Source organism: Chiloscyllium plagiosum, unplaced genomic scaffold (assembly GCF_037043375.1).
Source record: "Chiloscyllium plagiosum isolate Xiang-an unplaced genomic scaffold, Cpla_swu_hap1 HiC_scaffold_48, whole genome shotgun sequence".
Classification (NCBI taxonomy): domain Eukaryota; kingdom Metazoa; phylum Chordata; class Chondrichthyes; order Orectolobiformes; family Hemiscylliidae; genus Chiloscyllium; species Chiloscyllium plagiosum.
The window spans coordinates 16,908,793-16,932,996 of record NW_028270186.1 but is presented as its reverse complement, the minus strand read 5'-3'; the positions used below and the strand labels follow the sequence as shown (position 1 = coordinate 16,932,996).

Here is a 24,204-nt window from a genome sequence, read left to right as displayed (position 1 = left end):
AGGTCTGAGTAGTCTGGAAGTAATTACAGAGATGAATTTGATGTAGGGTAAAGTGACGAGGGTTTCTGGGTGCGTTGTGTCTGCTTATTTAGGTTTGTTGTTGAGGAATTGATGGTTTGTGTTTATTGGGTCCCTGTTCTTCTTGAATATGGTCTATAGGGATTTCTCTTCTGTTCTTTGTAGTTCCTGCAGTGTGTGGTGGCTTGTTGAAATAATGTCCTAATGCAGCTTTGTTTGTGGGTGCTGGGATGATTGCTTCTGTAGTTAAATATTTGGTCCATGTGTGTTTTCCTGTCTACACAGGTTTGAAGTTTCGCACTGAGTGTTTGCTCGGCTGTGACATGGCAGGATGTTGTTCTCTTTTGTGAATTTTATACCAATGAGTATATTATTGATGGTGTTGTAGGTTTCCACTAATTTGTTTCGTTTGGTGATGACCCAAGATGGATGGTTGGGAGAGCTGTTTTTTTTTTGAGTCTCTGCATTATTGCTTCTGCATTACCCAAATAAACCTAAACACATGAATAAAAAGTGGGATGTAACACCAGCGCTTCACCAGAGGCTCACTGATGATGTTACCAAGTATGGTGATGAAATGTCTGAAAATGAACCTTCCAGCTCAGCGAGCAAATTTACCTGAAGAAACTCAACCTGAGCTACAAATCTTTACAAAAATTATTTATTTTTCTCTTGGTCAGTCAAACTGTAACCTGTGTCGTGTTTTAGGTTGACGTCGGATATTTTTTGCAACTGGAATCAAACATTCCAGCGCACTCAGATTCTTTGAACGGTGCATTCTGCTTTATAAAACCTTGGAATGTGGCAGTTGATGTAACATAGAGAAGTTGGCATCAAATGCCACAACTGCAGACTAGGCAAAGGATTTATGTTAGGCCCTTAGTTGCATGTGCCGAGTGTTTGTGGCCTGTGGGTTTATTCCACAGATGTGAATTAAAATTTTGTTCACTGTTAAAATATTTTGGCATCTGAAAAGAAGGTGCGTTCCTGTTAAGCTGTGAAGAATCCAAAGGAAGTGGACTGATGTTTTCACGTCGATCCCAGTGGGCCTACATTTATGGTGTGAATTACTTTTGGAACCAGCCTATCGGAATAATTTGGAGTGAAGAACTGGTGATCACATGTGAAATATAGACTTGTATTCTGAATGATTTAACTCCAACTATTCAGTCTCAGGTAGACGTAAAAGATCTTCAGCATTTTTTTATAAGAGAGAAGGGAGCTCTTCTATTGTTCTCGATAGAATTTGCCACGAGAATAGGCAGTTTGCTAATTTTGCTTATTTCAGTTTGTGGGTCCTGATTGGAACAAATTGGCTGCTTCATTTCCTTTGATTGCAACAGTGATTGTGTTTTAAAAATAAAGATTGCCAACATTTCGGACGTCCTTGTGAAAGGTGTTGATTGTTTGATAAAGAAGCATCCTTTAATTTAACATGCTGGTTGAGTGTTATGTTTTGCTTTTTGCGGGCTGGCCCAGTTGAACACCTCACTGAGCAGTCAAAGTAGCCGAATTGTTCGGTAATAATTAATGAGGCACCAAATTGATTCGGATCATTTCCTTGGTGGTGTTTTGCAAAATCACAGGTAGCGGCTGTGAGCAGTGAGAGATGTAGCAACTTGCCTGCTTTTCAGAAATTAAAATCAAGTCCATTTCCAAAGGTATAAATTCTCTTTCTTTCATTTAAGCACCTTAGGTCCATATTTGATGTAGAAGCAAATCCATAAATTGCTGGAAAAACTCAGCAAGTCGAGCAGCATCTGGGGAGAGAAAGCTGCCTCTTTCGAAATGCATGTTGAGCTTTTGCAGCAATTTCTGGTTTTGTTTCTGATTTCCAGCATGCAGAGTTTTTTTTTTGTCTGATGTATAATGTTAGTTTCAAGGTTGGGAATCACGTCAGAGAAATGCCACCGAGGAGAGTATTAATTGTGGCAAGCAAAGTTTGATCTTGAACAGAAACGTTAATTCGGGTCAGCAATAATTTTGCTTGGATTTTTTTTTTGTTTCCCTTTAAGAAACGTTGCCTTGTTTAATGTAACTCTGTACCTGTTACTTGGCTATATTCTAAATCTTTTGTTTCCACGTTTTCTGTTCAGGTAAGTACAATATACTTGATTTTCAGTGAAACTTGAAAAGTTTTAACAGCATTTTGTACAGACTGTGTCGTCAGGGCTCAACTCCTATGTTTCTTGGGCAATTTTAAATTTTTTTGAGTAATCGACTTAACGTTGCTTCAAGTATACTCAGCTAGAATGCCTCAAACGCTGAAAGCAACAAATGTAGTGCAGGCCTCTAGACCTGATAACCAGCTAATGGGCTGAAGACTTGTGCTCCAGCATGAGCCGGAACTGGGGCCCAACCATTTCAGTACACCAACCATTAAGAAATGGCCCGTGCATGCTTTTTCTTCATTAAAAGCAGGACAGCCATAATTCAGCCAGTTTTTGGATTAGTGGTGCTGGAAGAGCACAGCAGTTCAGGCAGCACCCGAGGAGCAGCAAAATCGACGTTTCGGGCAAAAGCTCTTCACCAAGGGCTGCTGCTCCTCGGATGCTGCCTGAACTGCTGTGCTCTTCCAGCACCACTAATCCAAAATCTGGTTTCCAGCATCTGCAGTCATTGTTTTTACATCATTCAGCCAGTTGTTATCCCAGCGGTTCACACTCAACTGTCAGCAAAGAGGTGGGAGGTACTGTTAACAGGGCTGTCAAGCAGCACTCAGTGAGTAAGCTGATGCTCAATGTGTTTTCCACCAGTCTCATGTGCCACCAGACCCCTATTACTGTCGCCTTTCAGACATGGACGAAAGAGCTGAATTCAGAGATGAAATGGATTGACTGTCCTTTACACCAAGGCTGCATTTTATTGAATGGGACATCAAAGTTGAATTCAATAGGGATCATATAAACTGTTAAATCATTTTGAGCCATACTGGCATGAAGGAAATTGGGTTTTGGTTGAAGTCCCAGGATATCATTGCAGAGGTTCCTCAGGGCAGTTGTAATGCCCTTGTTTAAAACAGGAATTGAGCAGCGAGGAGGAAACTCAGCTTAATTTCAGTCATTAGGAAAATAGTGGAATCTATTATTATTAAGGAAAAGAAGCATGCCTTTCTGCATCTGGCAGAGTGTAGTGTGGCAGTTCGGTAAGTGTGGGAATTGGAGTTAGTCTCTAGCCTTAGGATCTAGTACTAATTGCTAGTTCTTCGATAACATCAACTTTTTTAGTAGGGTTTATACCCACTGCTTTTGAGCTTTCCTTTGCAGAACTGGCACGTCAGCCCTGGAGATTTGATACAAGTTGATTTTGCAAAAATGGTTGCATTTCTCTGGTCAGAACAGATTTGTGTGTGAAGTGTTATTAGTCAGACAGCTGCTCGTTCCCTAATCAGGCAGAGCCTATGTTATTGCTGGTTAATTATGCGATACAGACCCTGTTGCCTTAATGTGGTAGAGAACATGGAAACACCAAAATTGGCAGAGGAGATTATGCCAGTATTCTGGTTGAAGAACGATACCTCCAAGTTGGCATCAAAACAAATATAATGGGCTGCCTGAGAGTACAAGAGTGACTACCATTTGGATCAGGTTACTTTGTGAGATGAAATATTGTGGAATAATGCCTGTTGATAGTCGTCCCTAGTTTTTTCAGGTTTCTTTCCAGCACAGAATGGAAGGGTCATTTATCTCTGCTACCATGAATAATTTGTGACTGAGAGTTTGTAGCTAGCTGCTGAAACTTTGCTGGTAAATGATCTGAGGGCGTGTGTGCGTGTAAGTGTGCAAATGTACCCACAGTTAAGAACTTGCAACTGCTCCTGTGCTATTGCTAGACACCAGTGACAGTTTGAATATGTGTGGTGACTGACACTTCATTTGAAAATGTGGGACCGCTTTGCAGGACCGTCTGTGAAATTGTCAGTATTTTAAGCTTGATGTTTAGGGTGTAGACTGTTTTTCTCTAACTTAGTCAATAACCACTCATTCATAAGTACCTCTGGACTTGACTATTTCTGTCCACTTCCACATTTGGACCCTGTGTAAACCAGGTTGTCCAAAGCTCTGTCATGCTCACGTGACATCTCTGCTCATTGACCTTGATCAGCTCCAGGTTGAGCAATGCCTTGATTTTAAAATTCTCACCCTTGTTTTTGAATCATTCCAAGACATTGTCCCCGATTTATCTCTATAACCTTCCCAGCACCAAGCCCCTTCTGAGATTTCTGCACTCCTGTAATTCCTCCTGAACAGCCCAAGTCTGAACAGTGACACCATTTGAGAGGGTATGCTTTCGGGCGGCCTGTTCCAATTCTCTACATCGCTTTCCTCCTTTTAAGGCACTTGCACCCTACCAGTTTGATAAAGCTTCTTGATCTATCAAGTACCACCTCATGATTCAGTGTTGTATTTTGATTTATAATTCTCCTGTGATGTGCCTTTGGTGAGTTAATTATGTTAAAAATCCTATAGAAATTCTGCATAACTTGTTAGGCTGTGTTTAATCAACAAGGAACCGTTATTGATCTGTTTTGTCATGCCTTCTGCAGCTGTACAGGGCCCTGGTGAGACCACACCTGGAGTACTGCGTGCAGTTCTGGTCTCCAAATTTGAGGAAAGATATTCTGGCTATTGAGGGAGTGCAGCATAGGTTCACGAGGTCAATTCCTGGAATGGCGGGATTACCTTACACTGAAAGACTGAAGCGACTGGGCTTGTATACCCTTGAGTTTCGAAGACTGAGAGGGGATCTGATTGAGACGTATAAGATTATGAAAGGATTGGACACTCTGGCAGCAGGAAACCTGTTTCTGCTGATGGGTGAGTGCCAAACCAGAGGACATAGCTTAAAAATACGGGGTAGACCATTTAGGACAGAGATGAGGAGAAACTTCTTCACCCAGAGAGTGGTGGCTGTGTGGAATGCTCTGCCCCAGAGGGCAGTGGAGGCCCAGTCTCTGGATTCATTTAAGAAAGAGTTGGATAGAGCTCTCAAGGATAGTGGAATCAAGGGTTATGGAGATAAGGCAGGAACAGGATACTGATTAGGAATGATCAGCCATGATTATATTGAATGGTGGTGCAGGCTTGAAGGGCTGAATGGCCTACTCCTGCACCTATTGTCTATTGCCTGTTTTGGCAGAGATCTGTGCAGAAGTTTCAAGTCAGTGTTTTTATATGTAAGAGGCAAGTTTGTTGGATGGGTTCAAAACTCTAAGCCGTGATATCCTCGTTAATAATTCATGTCTGCTTAAGTTGACCGGTCACAAATGATAGCATTTGGTTACTCATTGAAATGCTGTATGAGATAGTGTCACTGCATCAAAAGCTGCAATTGTGGCTGGCTTATGAGATAACTGTATATTTCAGCCAGTGCTTTTTGCTGAAATCTCCCTGACTGTATGTCTCCTTCTGAATGCTGTGCACTATTGAATTTCCAGTCTCCTGTGATCACGATAACACGACATCTTAAAGCATCTCGGTGAGGCAGAGAAATCTGTTGCAACTTGTTCAGGCGGTGGGAATTTACAGACCGGTTGGCTAGGGTGACAAATTTTCCAACTTCCTCACAACGCCTACCTTAACTTGAACGAACTCCGCTTCTGTCTTCGACAGGGACATTAGAAAATAATCACCATTGAATGTTTTGAAGATATTCTTGCAAAGGGCATGTTTGTGATGGTTGAACTTGGCTTCCAATATCCAAAGGTCTTGAGGAGTCTTGACGCAGTTCACTTGTTGTCTTGCACAACTTTGTGTTTGCAGAATGCCGTTTGTCTGTTCCATGTCGAAGGATTCATTATAAATATGATTGACTTAGCTTCATGACTTCAGAACTTCATGCACTTTAGTTTGAGGTGATATTGTGAATTTTTGTTTTCTTTTTCTTGACCAATGTGGATGTAGTTCAGAAACAAATAGAATTCCTTTTGCAACTTGATGATGAAGTTGCTGTTTGTTAGGTTTAACAAACAGCAACTCTTTCTTGATTTTTTTGGATTAGCTTTAGACATTTAACAGATTGATAGACATATTGAATCAGGACAGCAAAAGACTTGAAGAGTTATAAGTGTTGAATTGTAAATGTGTAGTTTAGCCTGTCCAGAAGACCAGCCCATTCCCCCACTGCCCTGGACTGGGGAATAAGTCTAATGGGCATCAACTGCTTTCATCAGGTTGACCTTAAAGTGACCTACACGTCCAACACTGGCATTGGTAGTCATGGATTAAATCTTCTGTGCAGGGCACCTGGTTAGTATGCCATCTTGAGTTTTGTACAGTATTTTTTCTGTCAGAATGTTGAGTTTCTGTCGTTATTGTGTCTCGTTGCAATTGAACCAAATATTTGAGCAGCATGAGGTGCACTGAGGGTATTTGAATCATGATGTTTTACGTCTGCTGATGCAGGTCTTTGGGAAGCCGCACAGAAACTCGTTGAGAGCATGATTGTAGCACTGGATTGCTGAATGGATGTTTGTGCCACCATGTCAGACACAGTGGCGGGGTCTTTTTCTGTTCTTGTCAGGCTCGTTGGGCAATGCCAAACAAAAGTGAGTTGTTTGAGACTGGATTGGAAATTTCCCTGGGAATTGCCAGGATTATGTGGGGAGGTGAAAGAAAGCAGGCACCCACCTCTTGTGTTAAGAGCTGTGTCACATTGGAAATCAAAACTGGAGAATTGATGAAAGACAGAACTCACACAGAAGAATTTTCACAAATTCATGCATTCTGTGGTTAAAACTTGAAGAAATTGCTCACATCGTAACTTGATTGCTGCTTCACAACTTCCTTTAAAAGATGTGTGTGTTTGATGGGACTTTTGAGGTTTCTGTTGTGAACCTCAGATAAGACTTAAACTCTGAGGGGCCACTGAAAATAAGCCAGGTGTCAGGCTGTCTTCAAGGTGCAACTTAAGAGCAATGGGTTTCAAGTGATTGGAGCATTGAAGGTGCTGCACAAGATTAAACCTCGTGTGCTACAGTTTGTGTCCTCAACTCTTGATCCACAAAGCGTTGGTCTTTGCGCATGTGATTGTTTGGTAATCTCGCATTAAAAGTGGAGTCCAAATCATTTTTATACTGAAGCATGTCAAAGATGTTACCAAAACATTCGCACCTGAAGGTAAAAACCACACTTGATTGATCTGAGCGGGAGATTTCTTTTTAAGTGTGCTTGAAATTTATTCTTGAGTTAATAAATTGCCTAAGAAACATTTTATGCAAACAATCTCCAAACTGGGGAAAGGAAGATACACCATAGTTGGGTTCAAAATCAATTTCAAATAATAGGGCTCTGGTTATTTTACAGACTGTCTCTGAAGAATGGACAGGAATTCCATGGCTAACTGCAAGGGACTGTCACAGTGGATAATCGTTCACTCAGTTGTAGATGTCTTATTTCCTTTTGTCTTTGTATACAGATATAATTGCTTTTTTTCTCTATTGTGCGTAAAATAGTTCTCAATCAGTTCTTTAGTGATCTGATTCTATCTGTATATAATGCACTTTTCATTATATTGATGCTAGTCTGCGTAGTTCTTGTTAACACTTTGGAAGTACAGTGTCTTATTAGTGTTTTCACTTTCTCTGAATATTTGCAACCGTTTCTGAAAATCTTAATTTCTCAAAATTTACAGCTGCCCACAGTCCAAACAGGGGGTAACGAATTCACCCTTCCGAGAAACTAAAAGAATTGTTAACAGGCGATGTATGCCTTTTAATTCCTATTTTTTATTTTTCTAGTCTTTTTTCTATTTCATATACTGTATTTTTAAGAATAGGTAGAAAACTTGTTGGCAACAAGTGCTAAGTAATGTGCATGGTTAAGGAAAGCCATTCAATTAATCTTGCATTGTACAATGAATTTTTTTGCTTTTTGATTTGGCCTGGTGTCTCATAACTAGGAATAGCTGCTTTGACCATGCCTAGCAGATGGTTTACATTTTTTTTAAAAAATGAATGAACTTACAAACTATTTGAGTAGCTTTTAAAACAAAGAAAAAATTCTGTAAGAACGTTAGCTAGCTCAGCTCCAGTTTGCATGTTTACCACATTAAAGTTAACAATGCTGTTTTAAATGAATGAGCAAATCAAGATGTAGTGAACTAGCAAGTGAAGACATAGTACTTAGTATAGTGGCAAAGGAGAAAGGTGCTTTGTAGAATATGGCACTCTTGCAATAAGTGGTCCCTGTATCAAAGGTGAGACGTGATGAGTTGACAATAAGCAGTGTGTGTGTGTGTTTTGTGCGTGTGTGTGGTTCCTGTCTTTTTATGCTTTACAGTCACCTTATTCTGACAAGAAGCCTGTTTATTTATTATGTTTAATTTATTTGTGTTGCCAGCGATGCTAGAGTGGTCAAAGATTTGGCAACTGGAAAATCCAAAGGGTATGGCTTTGTGTCCTTCTACAATAAGTGGGTAAGTCGGCCAGTGTTCGTACTAGATAATTTACTGCGCACAAGTGAGAGCAGTCTCTTTATCAGTGAAAAAGCACTCCGGTAAATCTTGAATGTACATTTTGGTCGGAGGAGACAACGGAAGCCCTGTCACAGTGTGAACTAAACAAAAACAGGGTCCGGCTCGATTGAATGTCACGTGGTTCTTGGCTTGAACAATGACACCTTTAAAGAAGCCCCAACTCCCTTATCCACCCAAACCTCTTTGCAGGATTTTGCCTTGGACCTTCGATTTCCCCCTCTGATTTTATTGTCAGCAGCAGGGCATTCAGTGGTTTTTGTCCTTTGTTAAACTTGCCTTTTGGCAAAGGTTTTAGAAGGATGTCCCACCCCTTTCAAAAAAAATTAATGAAAGCCCAACACTTGAAACTTGCTCTCAGCATCCCGCTTCTCAAAAGTTATTATGCCTGATCATGCAACTTTCCAGCTCGGTGAAGCACTTTTGGACTTACTATTGCAGTTGAAATGTTAGAAAGACTCTCATTTCTTGTTGGAGACGCTGAGCACTGACAGTGTGTAAGGTTTGGGCTGATGCGCTGCATTGTGGGATGCTTATGATGGGTGAATATGCAAGGCGTTTGGTTGGGAGGTTAGCCCATTGTAAAGGCAAGTAAAGCAATGCTGGTCTTTTCCTCGGAGCACCTTCTCATGTGTATTGCTGAAAGTCTTGTGCGTTGTTTGTGGTGAGCGTTTTGGTTATTGCCTCCAGTTACTGAAACTTTGTTTCTCTCTCATTGCATTCAATTGCAGGATGCTGAAAACGCCATTCAGCAGATGGGAGGGCAGTGGCTTGGAGGAAGACAGATCCGAACAAACTGGGCAACCCGCAAGCCTCCCGCCCCAAAGAGTACATCAGAGCGTAAGTTTAATGAGCAGTGTATTGGAGGTCCAACAACTCGCACTATTTTGTGTCGGGTTATAAAATCAGAGTTTTCCACTCAAGAATGCGAGTAAAGCAAATGTTTGAACAGCCCTGATAATGCAGCTTGATTCGAGTGCTAAGTTGTTGTACATTTTCACAATAAGATGTGCGTTCTGTTTAATGCATGCAATTTAGGGGAAATCATAGGCTTCGTCATATCATGTATTAAGTAAATTGTGGTGACAAACGTGTGAGATTCCAAGGTATCCTCAGCAGGCTGACTTGGTGAATGAAACTTTGGCAAGCAAAGATAGTATTTTTAAAACCTTCAGCTTTTTGTAAGTAGGTTTATTTTTTCAGACTTTACTTGATCTGTGCACTCTTTTTGTCCTTTTTCAGCAAATACCAAACAGCTGTCCTATGAGGAAGTTGTAAATCAGTCCAGTCCCAGCAATTGTACAGTCTATTGCGGTGGCATAGCAGCTGGACTTACAGGTAACTACTCAGTGTCTCACATCCAAGTTTTAATGCTATGGCTGCAGTGAGGAGAAACGGCAGTGATGTCAAGATCATCTGCTGCTTGATGAGATCTTTCATTCTTGCAAATGATTTGCACTTCACCCATCTACATCTGTGTGGGAAAAGGCTAAATGGGTAACAAGATGCTGTATTCTAATGGTGCAAAAGACCCCCTTTCGCCATTGTGAAATCGTGGACCATGTTTCCATTTCTGTCCACATGTAACCTGTCAGTTTGTGCATGGGCAAATTGCTCACCATTGTGTATTGTCTTGCTTTTGTCACTGTTTAAAATATCTGTCACTTCCTAATCCACCCACTCGATCAGTGTAGTGCCTTTTGAAACACTTGGAATCATCAAGATTCTCATGTAGCGCAAACAACGCACGTTATTATATTTCCTGAAACGCTGTCGGCAGCCACTTTTTAAAATATTTTCAGTGATGTATAATTTCTCCTGGCAGTTACTGCTAAATCATTTGATATCCAGGTGACTCAGTTGTTTTCCGTTTTTAAGTTAATAAGGCTGAGGTGTGTTCGTGCTCAAAAACAAAACTTCAAATGCCATCCCCAAATTGGGAATGGTTATCAAGGTAAACTCTGTCTGTTCTTTAGTGTGCCCAAGGATAACTGGCTGCCACCTCCTTGTGAAATTCTTCCAGTACTCAACCCGCTCATTCATTTTGAGGCTAATAAACAGTGTTTTCCAAATGCTCAAACTGCTCTTGCCGATTGGAGATGGTTCAAATTCTCTAAGTGATGAGCCCTCAAGGAATGAAACTTGGAGAGCTTGCATCAAGTAAGTCTGAGCTGGTGACTCAGACTCGAGACTCTGGTGGAAAAGGCTAATATCCAACATATTGTCTAATCTACATCTTGAACCTTGTCAACTTTAAGCTCTCTGGACAAGTGGCAAGTAGCATTCATGCCATACAAGTGCCAGAGAAAGACCACCTCCAACAAGAGACAATCTAACTATGGCCCCATGTACACTCTCTCAATCCCCCGTTGTCAACATCCTGGGGGTCACCATTGACCAGAAGCAGAATGGGACCAGCCATATAAATACAATGGCTTTAAGAGCATGTCAGAGGCAAGGAATCCTGCAGCAAGTAACTCCGCATGTGCAAGGCACTCGTCAGGAGTGTGATGGAATACTCCCCACTTGTGTGTGAGTGCAGCTTCAACGGTGTGCAATTTGATTGAAACAATCCAGCACCAGCACCTTGCTTGATTGGGATCACATCCACAAACATGGAATCCCTCCCCGATCAGCTCAGCAGTAGCAGCAGTTTGTACCACTGCAAGATCCATTGCTCTTCCAATAACTCCTTCTAAACCCATGACCACTACCGTTGAGAAGGGAAAGGGCAGCAGATCCAGGAACACTGTCCCTCACGGCACTGTGTGGGTGTCCCGACACCACTTGGATTGCAATGGTTCAAGAAGGTGGCTCACTCCCCAGCTTCTCAAGGGGGAAGTTGGGGATGGGCACTATAGCTGGCTCAGCCAGCAATGCTCCCATTCCACAAATGAAATTTTTAACAGTTATTGGTCAAGAAATACAGTAACATTAATATCTGTCTTCTTTTAGAACAACTCATGCGCCAGACATTTTCACCCTTTGGACAGATCATGGAGATCAGAGTGTTTCCTGAGAAAGGGTATTCGTTTGTACGGTATGTTTCAGTCTTTGAACAGTTCGTATTTTGCATTGGTTTTCAGTTTCAGTGAATGAACTGAGAGCGAGTAGCCAATTAAAGAGAGCAAAAGCATTTAGATTTATATTGTACCTTGTGAGGGCTCTCAAAGTGCTTCCTGTGAAGTGAATTGCCTTAAAGTGTGCCATGACATAATTTGTTTTGTGTACAGAAAGTCAAGAGACACAGTGAGATTGAAATTTGAGTGAAACCAATTTACTTGGTTTTAATGTTAGAGGGAGGAGTATTGGACACGATCGAAGTATTGTAGATTGTAGTGGTTACGTAGGATCTTTGTTGTCCTCTCTTTCAATCTAGAATGCACTGTCACCTTCAAGATCCATGCTAGCACTGGAAGTGGCATGGTGGCTCAGTGGTTAGCACTGCTGCCTCACAGAGATAGGGACCCGGGTTCCATTTCAGCCTCGGGCAACTGTCTGTGTGGAGTTGGCACATCCTCCCCGCATCTGTTTGGATTTCTTCTGAGTGCTCCAGTTTTGTCCCACAGTCCAAAAGTGCACAGGTTAGGGCGAATTGGCCTTGGTAGATTGCCCATTGTGTCCTGGGATGTGCAGGCTGAGTGGATGACCTTTGGAAATGCAGGGTTGTAGGGATAGGGTAGAGGCTCTTTGGAGGGTTGGTGTGGACTTGACAGGCTGAATGGCCTGCTTCCACACTGTAGGAATTCCATCTGTACATCTGAAAGCCTTCAGTTGGGTTTGCATCCCTGCTGCAAATGGTTAGACTGTCCGATGTCAAATAATGAATGAGCAGAAATTTCCTCCCAGCCAAATATTGTAGGCTTTTAACATTTTAGTGATGATCTGTAGCTCACGATCTGGTTGGATGCGTTGTTGGTTTGTTTGTTAAGCTAGTACAAGTTTGCAGACATTTTGTCCCCTTTCTGGGTGACGTCGTCAGTGCGACATTCCCTCCTTTGAAGCGTTGCTGCTGTACTGTTCCACCTTGAATTTATGTGGTTCTGTTTGAGCTGTTTCCAGTTCTTGTCTGTGTGCATGGATACCAGTGCACTCAGCACTGTGTAGGGCAAAGAGGCAGACAGCTCGCGACCCACATCCATGAACACCAACCCGCAAGCAAGCGTCATAACCAACTCTCCCTGGTATCCATACACACGGGCGACAAGAGCCATGAGTTTAACTGGGGCAACACAACGATACTAGGACAGGCTCAACAAAGAATAACAAGGGAATTCCTGGAAAAACAGTACTCATCCTCGGGCTCCATCAACAACTACATTGACCTGGACCCAATATACAAAAGTGTTGCGATGGAAAACCAGAACTGGCACTAACTGAAACCTGCTCAAACAGGACCACGTCAATTGGAAGTGCTTCACAGGAGCCAACACAACACTGGCGGTGTCACCGAGAAAGGTGACAAAAAGTCCGCCAATATACCGACTAGCTTGGTGAACAGACTAACAAAGAATCCATTGAGGCCTTTGTTTGCTGTTGCCCCCATGCATTCTGTTCTGGAAACATCCACTCTGTCCTCTCGTGATTGACTACCTGAGATTAAACAGAACTGTTGACAAAGTCAGTGCCTGTCTTCATACCCCCTGAAACTGTGCGATGAATAGTTTATGACCAGATTCATGCACTCTCCCAAGGCTGTCTGTTTGCAATTCTGTTGTATCCCCTGACTCCAGATCTGCTTCAACTCACAGACTCCTTTAGCCCTCATTCATACCTTATGATATTTCCTTTGATTTCTGGTTAAACAAGCCAAAACTTAAGAATTTTCATCATTATTTTCAGATCCCTTCATGATCTTGTGTTTTTTTTCCCAGCTTTGTAATCTGTAGTCCTCCAATGCAGTTACACACCTCCAAATCTAGAATGCTACTTCACTATTTTAAATTACTCCAACCACAGACGCAACTGTCCACAGCTCTGGAACTCCCCCTCTAAACTTCATCTTGCCGTATCTTATCACCTGTGAGGCACTCCTTACAACAGACCTCGAGATTGTGGTTGTCTGCTTTCGTATTTATTTCAGAGGCGTGACATGATATTTTGCTTGATGATCATGCTGTGAAGTGCTTTGGGATGCTTCATCACGTTAAAGATACTCCTTAGGTCTGTGCAAAGACATGAATTCTTTAGTAGGGGTTCCTTTCCGAGAACAGATGTGGCACGGATTCTGGGTGGGACGTGAGATTTTGAGACCACTTAGGAATCCACTTCAGGCAACGTTGACTGGGGACGTTGTCAGTGGCTCTGTAGATCTATGCTTAGTTTGTTTACTTCACTAAGAGCTTGCACTACATTGAACTCAACAGGGGGCCTCCTAATGAAATGAATTGCAGCAAAGACTTGGCAAGGTTGTTAGTTGCACCAGCGCAGCTGGGTTTCGTTGCCTGGAAGAGTCCAGATGTGTCATTAGAAAAGGTACCGGGACCACTCCAGAATTGTATGGCCCTGCATATTGTGTTATGTTTATTGAACGAACGTTTGGTTTGCTTTAGCAGTGGAACCCCTATTCCAGTGGTGACTCATCATCTTGCTGGATCCTTTGTATGAACTGTTTAAATCTTGGGATCTGTTTATCTTGTACAAGTCATCTGTTTTTAGTTGCTGAATTTTGTCAATGACAGCTGTTGTATTGGCCGCTCAGCTTCCTTGTGATTTCCTGGAAAATACTTGCTGCATATTTCTATTTGCTGCTTATATCCAAGAAAATATGTATTGTACAGCCTGCATGGAAAGAATGGATTTCGTCTGTTTTGAAGACTTCATTTTGAGCCTTCTGATGTCTTTGTAATGTTGACGAACTTTAAATTGCATATAAATTAAATACATGTTTAACAAAGAGAATTGGTAGCTTCGAATAAGTGTTGACTGTGCATCATTGAATTCAAACGTATGTTTTGATTCTGCCATGTGTCAGAAGAATTTTCAGCATAATTATTCTTGGCTGTGCAGATCTTGGACTTGAGCAGATTAGTGATGTAAGATGCAAGACTTTTTTGTACCAAACACTAATGCCATTAGCTGCTGCACTGCAATTGAATCACTGGTGGTTAATGCGTTGGTTGAAGCATTTTTGGAAGAGCATTCTGCAAGTCGGCGCAAGCAATTTCCAGAACCTGGAGATAAATTGACAGTTCAGATATTTGTCTTTTCAGACCATATTGTGATCTTGGTAAACTACTGTTGGCACTACAATAAACCATAACGTAATGATTTAAAGGCAAATTGTGGTTTGAAAAGCTGGACTCGTGTGTTTGCTAGTTGGAAAGTAAAAGAGAGTTTGTTATTTTTAGGAATTAATTTGTGGAGGAAGTACTGTTAGGAGAGAAGGCCAGAATTAATGAGGATCTGTCACTGATGAGCTAAAGTCCATGAGAGTTGACGCATTGCGAATGAAGGGGGTCAAAGTCGATTGTTTATCTGATTGGTGCAAGTAGCCGAACACTTGACCAGCTTTTACCAGCACAATAACATATCAAGAAACTTCCACATGGGTTGATTTTCTTGCTCTTCTGAAAGCACAGCCGGTCAGGCAGCATCCAAGGAGCATGAGAGTTGACGTTTCGAGCATAATCTCTTCATTACACTCGAAACGTTGACTCTGCTGCTCCTCGGATGCTGCCTGACCGGCTATGCGTTTCCAGCGCCACCCTTTTTGACTCTGACCTGCAGTCCTCACTTTGTCCTGGCTCTTGTGAAAACCTAGTGAATGAGTGAAAGGGGTGATTTTTCTCATGCTAAAGAGAGAAGCAGTGACTTGTCATACAATAGGAAGGAAAGCTCCAAGAAAGTATCACAAAGCTAGTCAGGCATGTACAGTATCAGGCAGTTTGTTACTAGCCAATTACGAAGTCTATTTCTAAGCCTATTGTTGAAAAGTGATATGTCCACTTTGTAAGTGGATGCCTTGTTCTGGCATCATGCTTACTGTGGTTCTCTTGTGACCCAAGAGGAAATCTCAATCTGCAGTAATAGTCACCTGGAAGTCGATATTGATCTAGAATCCTTTTTTTTTTGCTCTGTTTTTTCTTAGCTTCTCATCACACGAAAGTGCTGCACATGCAATCGTCTCAGTCAATGGAACCACCATAGAAGGACACATTGTCAAGTGTTACTGGGGCAAAGAGACGCCTGATGGAATGGGCCAATTCCAGCAGGTAAATTTTGACTTATGAGCTAAAGTCGGTGAGAGTTGAGGCATTGCGAATGAAGGGGGTCAACGTCGACTATTTATCTGATTGGTGCAAGTAGCCTAACACTTGACCAGCTTTTACCAGCACAATAACATGTCAAGAAACTTCCACATGGGTTGATTTTGTTTCCCCCACTGTTTTAAACACCTTGAGGCTAATTGTGCCGAATGAGTGCTTGAAGTTGTGCAGAAGTTGGGTAGCCGTCTCCACTATTTTTTAGTTGGATGTATTTGAGAGACTATAATCATGAGAGTTAAATGCTCTGTATTCTTAACATGTTTTTGACCAATGGTGAACTTGCTAAAGGTGGCAGCACTTGATGATGTCAGGCAAGGCAGTGTCTTGTTCATTGATAGGTTGCGCTGGTTATTACAGCCACACTGAAGTTAACCATCTACGCTTTGAGGCTTGCGGTCTGGAAATCTGACATTGGAACTAATAGTCAATTGATCAGGAGGCAAACAAGTCTGGTGTCATGGTTAAAGTAAAACAAAAATAGACAAAGCTCGCTGAGGCATTGATTGGTTTGTTTTCACTGTCCACCACTGGAATTCAAGCATTGTCATAGCCTCAAGGTTTTTAAAACCTTTTTGTGTGACATAGGCAAGATCAGTATTTGTGCCACCCCTTGAGGAGGTGCCTTCTTGAACCACTGCAGTCCATCTAGTTTGTGTCTTGGAGTGGTTCTGTACAAATAAGTGGCTCACTGAGCTGTTTCAGGGGCATATAGGGATCGACCGCCTTACTGTGAGCAACCTTCAGAAATTACAGTCATCGTGTTTCTCCTCCAACCCCAGCCAATCTCTCTTCCTTTTGTTTTTTCTTTCAGCAAAATCAGATGGGTTATGCCCAGCCTTGGAGCCAGTTTGGCCAGTGGTATGGGAATACTCAGCAGTTCGGCCAATATATGCCCAACGGCTGGCAGATGCCACCTTACGGAGTTTATGGGCAAGCCTGGAATCAACAAGGATTCAGAGTGGAGTAAGGCGATTCTTTTTCTTTCTTTGCTCAGTTTATTTTCGTGGATTCTTGGATATTTATCAACCCATCTGTTTAACTGGGTTGGGATGGCACGATGGCTTGGTGGTTAGCACTGCTGCTTCACAACACCAGGAAACTGGGTTCGATTGCAGCCTCAGGCGACTCTCTGTGTGGAGTTTGCACATTCTCCCAGTGTCTGCGTGGGTTTCCTCCCACAATCCAAAGATGTGCAGGTTAGGTGAATTGGCCATGCTAATTTGCCCATATTGTTAGGTGCATTAGTCAGGGGTACATATGGGGACTGGGTCTGGGTAGGTTACTCTTGGTGGGGGGGGGGTCAATATGGAGTTGTTGGGCTGAAGGGCCTGTTTCCATACCGTAGGTAATCTCATCAAACTGGGTTAAAAGGGAGTAGTTTTCAGGAGATGTGTAGTTCTTCAGTTTGAGAAAGAATTGCCTATGCACAAGAGTTCTTGGCTTCGGCTATAATTGCCATGAAGTCTGCTGTGATGGCTTTTCATGCACAGGCATCTGAGTCTTTGTATGGCTCCTGAAGACTATCTAAAGAATAAAAACGAAATCCGAGCCATGACCAGAGTCAAGACGTGATGTTCTTGTAGGTAATTCCTCTGGAGAAAGTGCAGAGGAATGTTGCCAGGGCTTTAAAGTTGCAGCTGTGAGGAAAGGCTCAGGTTGTTTTCCTCAGGCTGAGGGGTGACTTGACAACTGAAGTGACCAAAATAATGAGGAGCTGGGGTAGAGCAGTCAGCGAGGTTGGTTTCTCTCAGCAAAGAGATCAGTTACCAGGAGGTACAGCTTGAAGATGATAGATGGAAGTGTTGGAGGGGAAATGAGGAGAGCCATATCCCGCGATGGTGGGTGTCTGGAATTTGCTGTCCAGTTTAGTGGCGGGTGCAGAAACCCCAGTATCTTTTGAAAAAGTGCTTGCAGCTGTGCCTGGACAACGAATCTGGAAGGCTATGAACCAGGTGCTGGAACCGAAGTAAAATGAGAGGCTGACCAACAGTGTGTCTATGGGCTGAATGGTGCCTTTTTATGCGATAACTTTTTTTTTTCCATTACTCTGTAGTTCACATGCATGCCAAAACTGTGTCTAATTGATAGCACCTGCAAAAACAAAAGGCACTCTACTGTAATCATTCTGAAGGAAGTGGTTCACCCTTACAGAGGTTTGTAAAATAATGAGTGGTATAGAAAGGGTTAATGGTAGGTGTCTTTTCCCAAGGATGAATGATTTCAAGACCACTGGGCATATTTTTAAGGTGAGGGGATAAAGATTTAAAAAGACATCAGGGCAATTATTTTTAACACACTGGTTCGCGTGTGGAATGAACTCCCAGAGGATGCGATGGTTGTGGGTACAATTAGAACGCTTAAAAGACAGTTGGCTAAGTCCACGAATCCACAAGTTTGGAGGAATAGGAGTCATGAGGAGACAGGGGATATCATGGTCGGCACAGGAACTAGGGGGAGTATTTTTTAGGTGAGAAGAGAGATATTTGAGAGACCCGAGGGGCAACTTTTTCACGCAGTGTGTGGTTCCCGTGCAGAATAAACTGCCAGAGGCAGTGGTTGATGCTGGTGCAGTTACAACATTTCAAAGACATGTGAGTAGGTTCATGAACAGGAAAGGTTTTGAGGGATGTGTACCAAATGCAGGTCGTTTAGTTTGTGAAACTTGATCAGCATGGACGAGTTGGACCCAAGGATGTATTTCCATGCTGGATGACTGTTTAAAATATTCACACATGAAAGGATCATATTCAGTGCTGCAGCCTCTTACCATAAAGTGATGATGTGGAGGTGCTGGTGTTGGACTGGGGTTTACAAAATTAAAAATCTCTCAGCACCAAGTTACAGTCCAACAGGTTTATTTGGAAGCACCAGCTTTCAGAGCACTGCTCCTTCATCAGATAGTTGTAGAGCAGGATCATAAGACACAGAATTTATAGCAGTGTCATGCAACTGAAACTATATATTGAACAATTATATATTGCTGTTAAGGTTTGGTATTGTGTCGGCTGCATACATGACACTGTGATTTTGTGTCTTATGATCCTGCCCAAAAGCTACCTGACGAAGGAGCAGCGCTCCGAAAGCTAGTGCTTCCAAATCAACCTGTTGGACTATAACCTGGTGCTGTGAAATTTTTACTTGTTAAAAGTCGAAGCATTTTGAAAACTGGAGTCTCTTAGTCTCTCACTCAAAATCTGTCATCCACATGACAGCAGTGTCCTTACAGGCCCAGCACAGAGAAGGCTTGTGGCCCCTTGTGTTCCTATTATTTCTTACTGGCAAGATAATCCCGGTTATTTGGTGTTGCCTACTCTCATCCTTGTTTTCTGTCTTCTTGCAGTCAGACACCGTCCACTGCCGCATGGATGGGTGCTAACTATGGAGTCCAGCCTGCACAAGGTCAAAGTCCCAGTGTGATAACCAACCAAGCAGGATTTGGCATGGCAGGCTACCAGACCCAGTGAGCAGAAAGGACTCTCTCTTCCTACCTATAGCCAGTGGTTTCCTGCCGCAGCGGACACGTCAAGCCTTTGTTTACTTAAAAGATTTTTTTTTTCAAAAGCTAGATCAATGAAACATGTCAACTGCGTTGTATTTATTTTAAAAGGAAAACAATTCATTTTAGAAATCATGGAAATTTGTCTCATCCAAGCTTCTGTCAAAAGATGCTGGATGTCTGCCAATTTTGGTGTCCAGTTTTCTTCAAAACAAAAAAAAAATTCAAATCTGTTTCCTGTGTCCCTTGGAGAAAATAAACAAAAGCAGGGATTTCTCAGTAATGCTGCCACTGTTATAAAAAGAGGCGGGCAAATTGCACAATATTAGATGCCGTGTTTCTATTGCAGATGCTGGGCAGTTCAGTTTTGCATTCCACATATTTGATTTTGAAGTGTAAAATTTAATAATCCTATGTTTTCCACATTTTTATTGTACAAGGCCATACTTCGTAAATGTAGGAGGTTGTTCAAAACGAAAAACTCTTTGGAACATGGAAAAACAAACGTGGAGTCCCTGGAGCTTCTCAGCATGTACACAGCATAGTTTAAGGCAATGAAATACTATCGTAAAATGTTTATTTCTGTGTTTTATTTTGTTATTTTGAAATGGTATTTTAATCACTTCATTCAAGGAAACAGGTATAAAAACTTAGTGAAGTTGTAGAGAAAGCACTTCCGAGTGTTGACTTGGATTCTGGCTGCTCTCCCAGTGTTTCTCTGAAGGTTCCCTGGTCTGAGCAGTGCAGATTCAAGTGGAGTTCTCCTTGACAATGCAGAGCGCTGGAGCATTCTCAGGAATTGGCTAAAATTGACATTTCCAGATCTGTAGGTGAAGCATTCCTAACGAGTTTAGGCTGCTTGCTTGCTCCCACAATCTGAATTTGGGTTTCCGTTTTAAAATGAATGCACACGATCATTATTTAATAATGTCAGGTGTCAGTGTGGCTACTGTTAAAATAAAACTGGCAATAGAGGAGAGGGTGGGCAGGGAAGATCCTGAAGGACTCGGACTGAAGGGAACATGCTTTGTTTTGCCGGAATCTGCATGAAAAGATAACTACAAGATACACAACCTCCACTGTTTCCACAGGGCAACCCGTTTTGTTTCTTTTGGTGCCTACTTCTGGCTTTTTGTTTTCCTTGTTTTTTTTTTCTGATTTCAAGAGACTGATGGTAGGAATCAAGTTCACTGTCGTAGTTGACTACTGACTTGAGTGTCGGCTCATCAACACTTTCAGGAAGTTAGCAGCAGCAGTGTCTTAAAGGCTGCAGTTTGTTTGGGATCATAGTGCATCTCAAACCAAGATATCAGCCTGCGTACATGAAACGTGAATGGGGAGGGTGGGGGGGGGAGGGAGGGAGAGGGTGGTGGTGGGGGTGGGGGGGGTAGGGAAATTGCGCAAAATCTTATTACTGTCAGTGATATGCCAGCATGGCAGTGGTGGCTTTGGCTGCTTACACAGATGGTTGTGGGTTCTGTTCCATGGGCAGGGGTTGGGACTGTGTGTCCAAACCATTGCAGCCAGTCCATCTGCCACAGTTGATATGTTTTGTCTGTTCTTGGCTGAGTCGCTATTTGGAGCACCTGGGGTCTGGGGGAAGAAAAGAATTTGAAAAGAAAATCTCTTGACGTGTCTCTTCAGAGGGTGTTCTGAGTGATGTTCTCTAGTGTAAATGATCAGCTATGCTCACGATATTGGCTGCATATGCATCAGGAGGTACTGTAATTGTATTTTACTGCATATCAGTTGTGTGTTGGTTTTAAAATGTTCCGTCCCAGGATTATTGGGGGAAGTTGGCTTTTTTATTTTCCCTGCCGGTTGTCTCCTCAGCAACGTGATGATTGTCTCGGAAGTCCTTCCAGCCGAGATTCTCTTCCGTAGTCAGGAAATTGGGAAGACAGCTAACCTCACCGAGATTTCTTCAGTATCGTCTTAATGTGATTGTCCATGTTTGCCTGGGCTTCTGATCAAAAGGGTCAAATGGGGCTCTGTGCCAATTCAAGTCATTCACAACGTATTAATGGACAAAAGGTGAGACAGCTGACTTGCCGTTAAGTTCATTTGGTCCACACACAGATGTGTACTGCATACAAGGATCCGGCTATTCGAGTCCTCTTCTGTAGAATACGTGTCGTTGCAACAGTGAGTCACGTGAAAATGTTTCATTTTCTTTCTTCCAAGTCTGTTAGCTTGACAAACGTGCCTGTGCACTGGCCGCAAAAGCTATCTGGGCCATCTGTGACTTGCCCTAAGGTGACTATGTGCGCAGGTGCTTGCCAGATACACTATATGCACATTTAACCAATTTTAAAATGGGTTAATGTATTTTTTATTGGATTGTTCGGCAAGGTTTTTTCATAATAGATGCTACATTTAGTTACCAAAATGTGTAACTGGTTGGCCCGGCCCCAGGAGTTTTAAATAAATTGTCTTTTTGGAGTGGATTGATGCACTGCAGATTAATCTTTCAGAACATATGGATCATTTTGTTTTTAAGAAATTCTGAGCTAGAAAATGCTGCAGACTATATCCCTTTTGTTAGTCTATAAGGGCTGGCACTTGGAAGTGACTGTTATTGCTTCCAGTTATCATGATTAACCGGTTCATGTGGGAATGTTACGTTTCTCTCCAAGTGATTCATTGGATGTTGTGGCAAATAATCACATGGAATAGAAGTAATGCCAAAGATGGTGTCCATGTTTTTGCTTCCGATTCTGTCCCACCCCTCCCATCGAAACTAAATCTTGTGCTTGTGCACATGCTCCATCAGTTAAGTGAGTAAAAGAAACAGCAAACTTTCAGAGCAGCACTGCTCATGTGCAACATCCTTCATATTTTGTGCTGTAGCCCAGGGGATTGAGACAGAGTGCTCCTACCCACTTAGTCTCCCCGAAGTTGTCAGAGGGAACCTGTGGTTACAGGCTTCCAGGTCAGGTGGGAGTGGGTTTTCACACGGATGAGCTGGGGAAAATGAACGCAGCCTGAGCAGGCCACAAAGAAAAGGGATAAAGTCTCGATTTTCTGTTTAAACTGCGTCAGCATTTTAAAGAAAACAATTCACCTCAGGGGAATTCTATTCCAGGCAAAAATCACATGAACTAGGTTTGTGAAGGACCAATTGACTTGCATTCGGGTTTGTTAACTGCACGGCCTTGTTGGTATTATAACTGTAGCAGTTATTAACAGTCAATAAATAAAACGGTCATTGGGCCATCATACTGAACTCCTCCACTCTGTTTAATCACAGCTTTTTAAAAATTATCTTTTGCTGCTTAGTTTTGTCTTACAACTGATGAAATGTACTTCAGGATTGTACCAAAATTGATTGCTTGTTTTGATAATGAGATTGGTATGGATGCCTGTCTGGACATTGGTGCCAATTTGCACTTGTTAAGAAGTGGGAGACATTTGTCAGATACAATCAGTGGACAATTCTGTCATTGATGATGTTATGCCACTTGGCTTCGGATTCTTGGCTAGCAGCATCTTTTGTTGGTGCACCCCCTGATGATATTAATGTCAGTTTGCATTTATATGCTGCCTTGAACTGAGAAAATCCTATCCAAGTAGTTCAGTGTTGCTACACATCCCACTGTTACACCAACAAAGGGTAGTGGAAAGGGTATTGTGGGTTAACAAGGAAGGTTGACAATAATATGAATGAATGACAGGGCAGACTCATGAGTGGACTCCTGCTTCTAATTTGTACATTCATAAAATCAGGAGCAATGAGTGATAGAAGCAGCATCATAAAAAATGGTCTGCATTGAAATGTTCTGTCACAGTGATATATTTCCTCAATTAATGGTTGCATGCTGTGTGGGCCTTCGTGCATCTGCTGATGTGAAGGAGCTGCACAGAACACTCCCAGGTTAAACCCAAACTTTTTAAAATTACAATACATACATCAAGATAATCTAGCAATGTTTCACCAAAGTATCAGTAATTTGTCCGAGAGTTAACTTTTAATTCTTCCTGTCTTGCACTGACTATTGGGAAGCCTGAATCTCAAGATCTTGCCATTTTCGGACGGTTTTTATAAAACACTTTCTGTGGGGTGAAGGTGAATGCTTGCTGAAATGCAAAGCTCTGAAGCTGTGGCTGTGCCTGCAGTGAAGGTGAAATATTGTGGGCTGACATTATGAACTAGGCTTGGGAAAATGACCAAAGTTGCAGTCTACATTGGGCGACTGGGAGCAAGGAACCCAATGCAGATACATGGGTTTTAAATTTTACAAGGTAAACTTGAACTCAGTCTCAATACCATTATGTTTTTGATGCAAACTTTCACCTATAGCCTGTTAGTTGGTTTTCTGTTAAGCATTTCATCTGTTAGAATACAGTGATAGTTTCACTTCTTTGATGTGTAAATCACAAAACCTTTATTTTAAAGTTGCATTCTTAGGTTAGCTGTTAACAATGGGGATAGCTAGACAATATGTTGAAGGTGTTGGCCCCCTGTGTTCTCTGCCTATGCCATGATGTTTAGATTGATTCTAATCTAAAAAGTGAGATAACAGAGTTTTACATAAACTCATGCAGTTTTTGAGCTCAGAGTTCCACATGAATGTATGTAGTTTTGAGCAAAGTGCAATGTAACTCTGCAAGTACAACTTCACTCCACAAAATATGTGTGCATGTGGGTCTTTGTCTGTGTGTGTGTGTCTGCCTGTCTGTCTGTCTGAGGTGGGGGTTGTGAGTGTGAGAAAGTGTGTGTGTGTAGTGAGTGCAGTGTGTCTTAAGTCTGTGAGGGGGTGCATGTATGAGTGTGGGAGTGTGTGTCTATCTATAAGGGTGTGTGTGGGTGTCTGTGTGAGCGTCTGTACCTGTGTCCGTGTGTATATGAGAGTGTGTGTGTGGGAATACCTGTGTGTCTGTGTAGTGCAATGGTGATCACCTGTAATGTGACATGAACCCAAGGTCCGGGTTGAGGCCCTGCCTATGGGT

The 24,204-nt window shown here is 42.2% G+C and overlaps 1 protein-coding gene across 3 annotated transcripts in view; it reads left to right on the top strand.

The window, feature by feature from the left end:
* The window catches only part of tia1 (TIA1 cytotoxic granule-associated RNA binding protein), a 41,590-nt gene extending 19,110 nt beyond the window's left edge, over positions 1 to 22,480 (top strand). For all 3 annotated transcript variants that reach the window (XM_043681612.2, XM_043681611.2, XM_043681613.2), the window contains 7 exons: positions 8,358 to 8,433; positions 9,222 to 9,330; positions 9,733 to 9,828; positions 11,446 to 11,530; positions 15,581 to 15,704; positions 16,570 to 16,721; positions 19,099 to 22,480. In XM_043681612.2, the coding sequence (XP_043537547.1) occupies positions 8,358 to 8,433; positions 9,222 to 9,330; positions 9,733 to 9,828; positions 11,446 to 11,530; positions 15,581 to 15,704; positions 16,570 to 16,721; positions 19,099 to 19,222 (766 nt within the window). In that variant the 3' untranslated portion in view covers positions 19,223 to 22,480. The remainder of the gene's footprint in view (positions 1 to 8,357; positions 8,434 to 9,221; positions 9,331 to 9,732; positions 9,829 to 11,445; positions 11,531 to 15,580; positions 15,705 to 16,569; positions 16,722 to 19,098) is intronic.
* Positions 22,481 to 24,204: the final 1,724 nt, after the last annotated feature.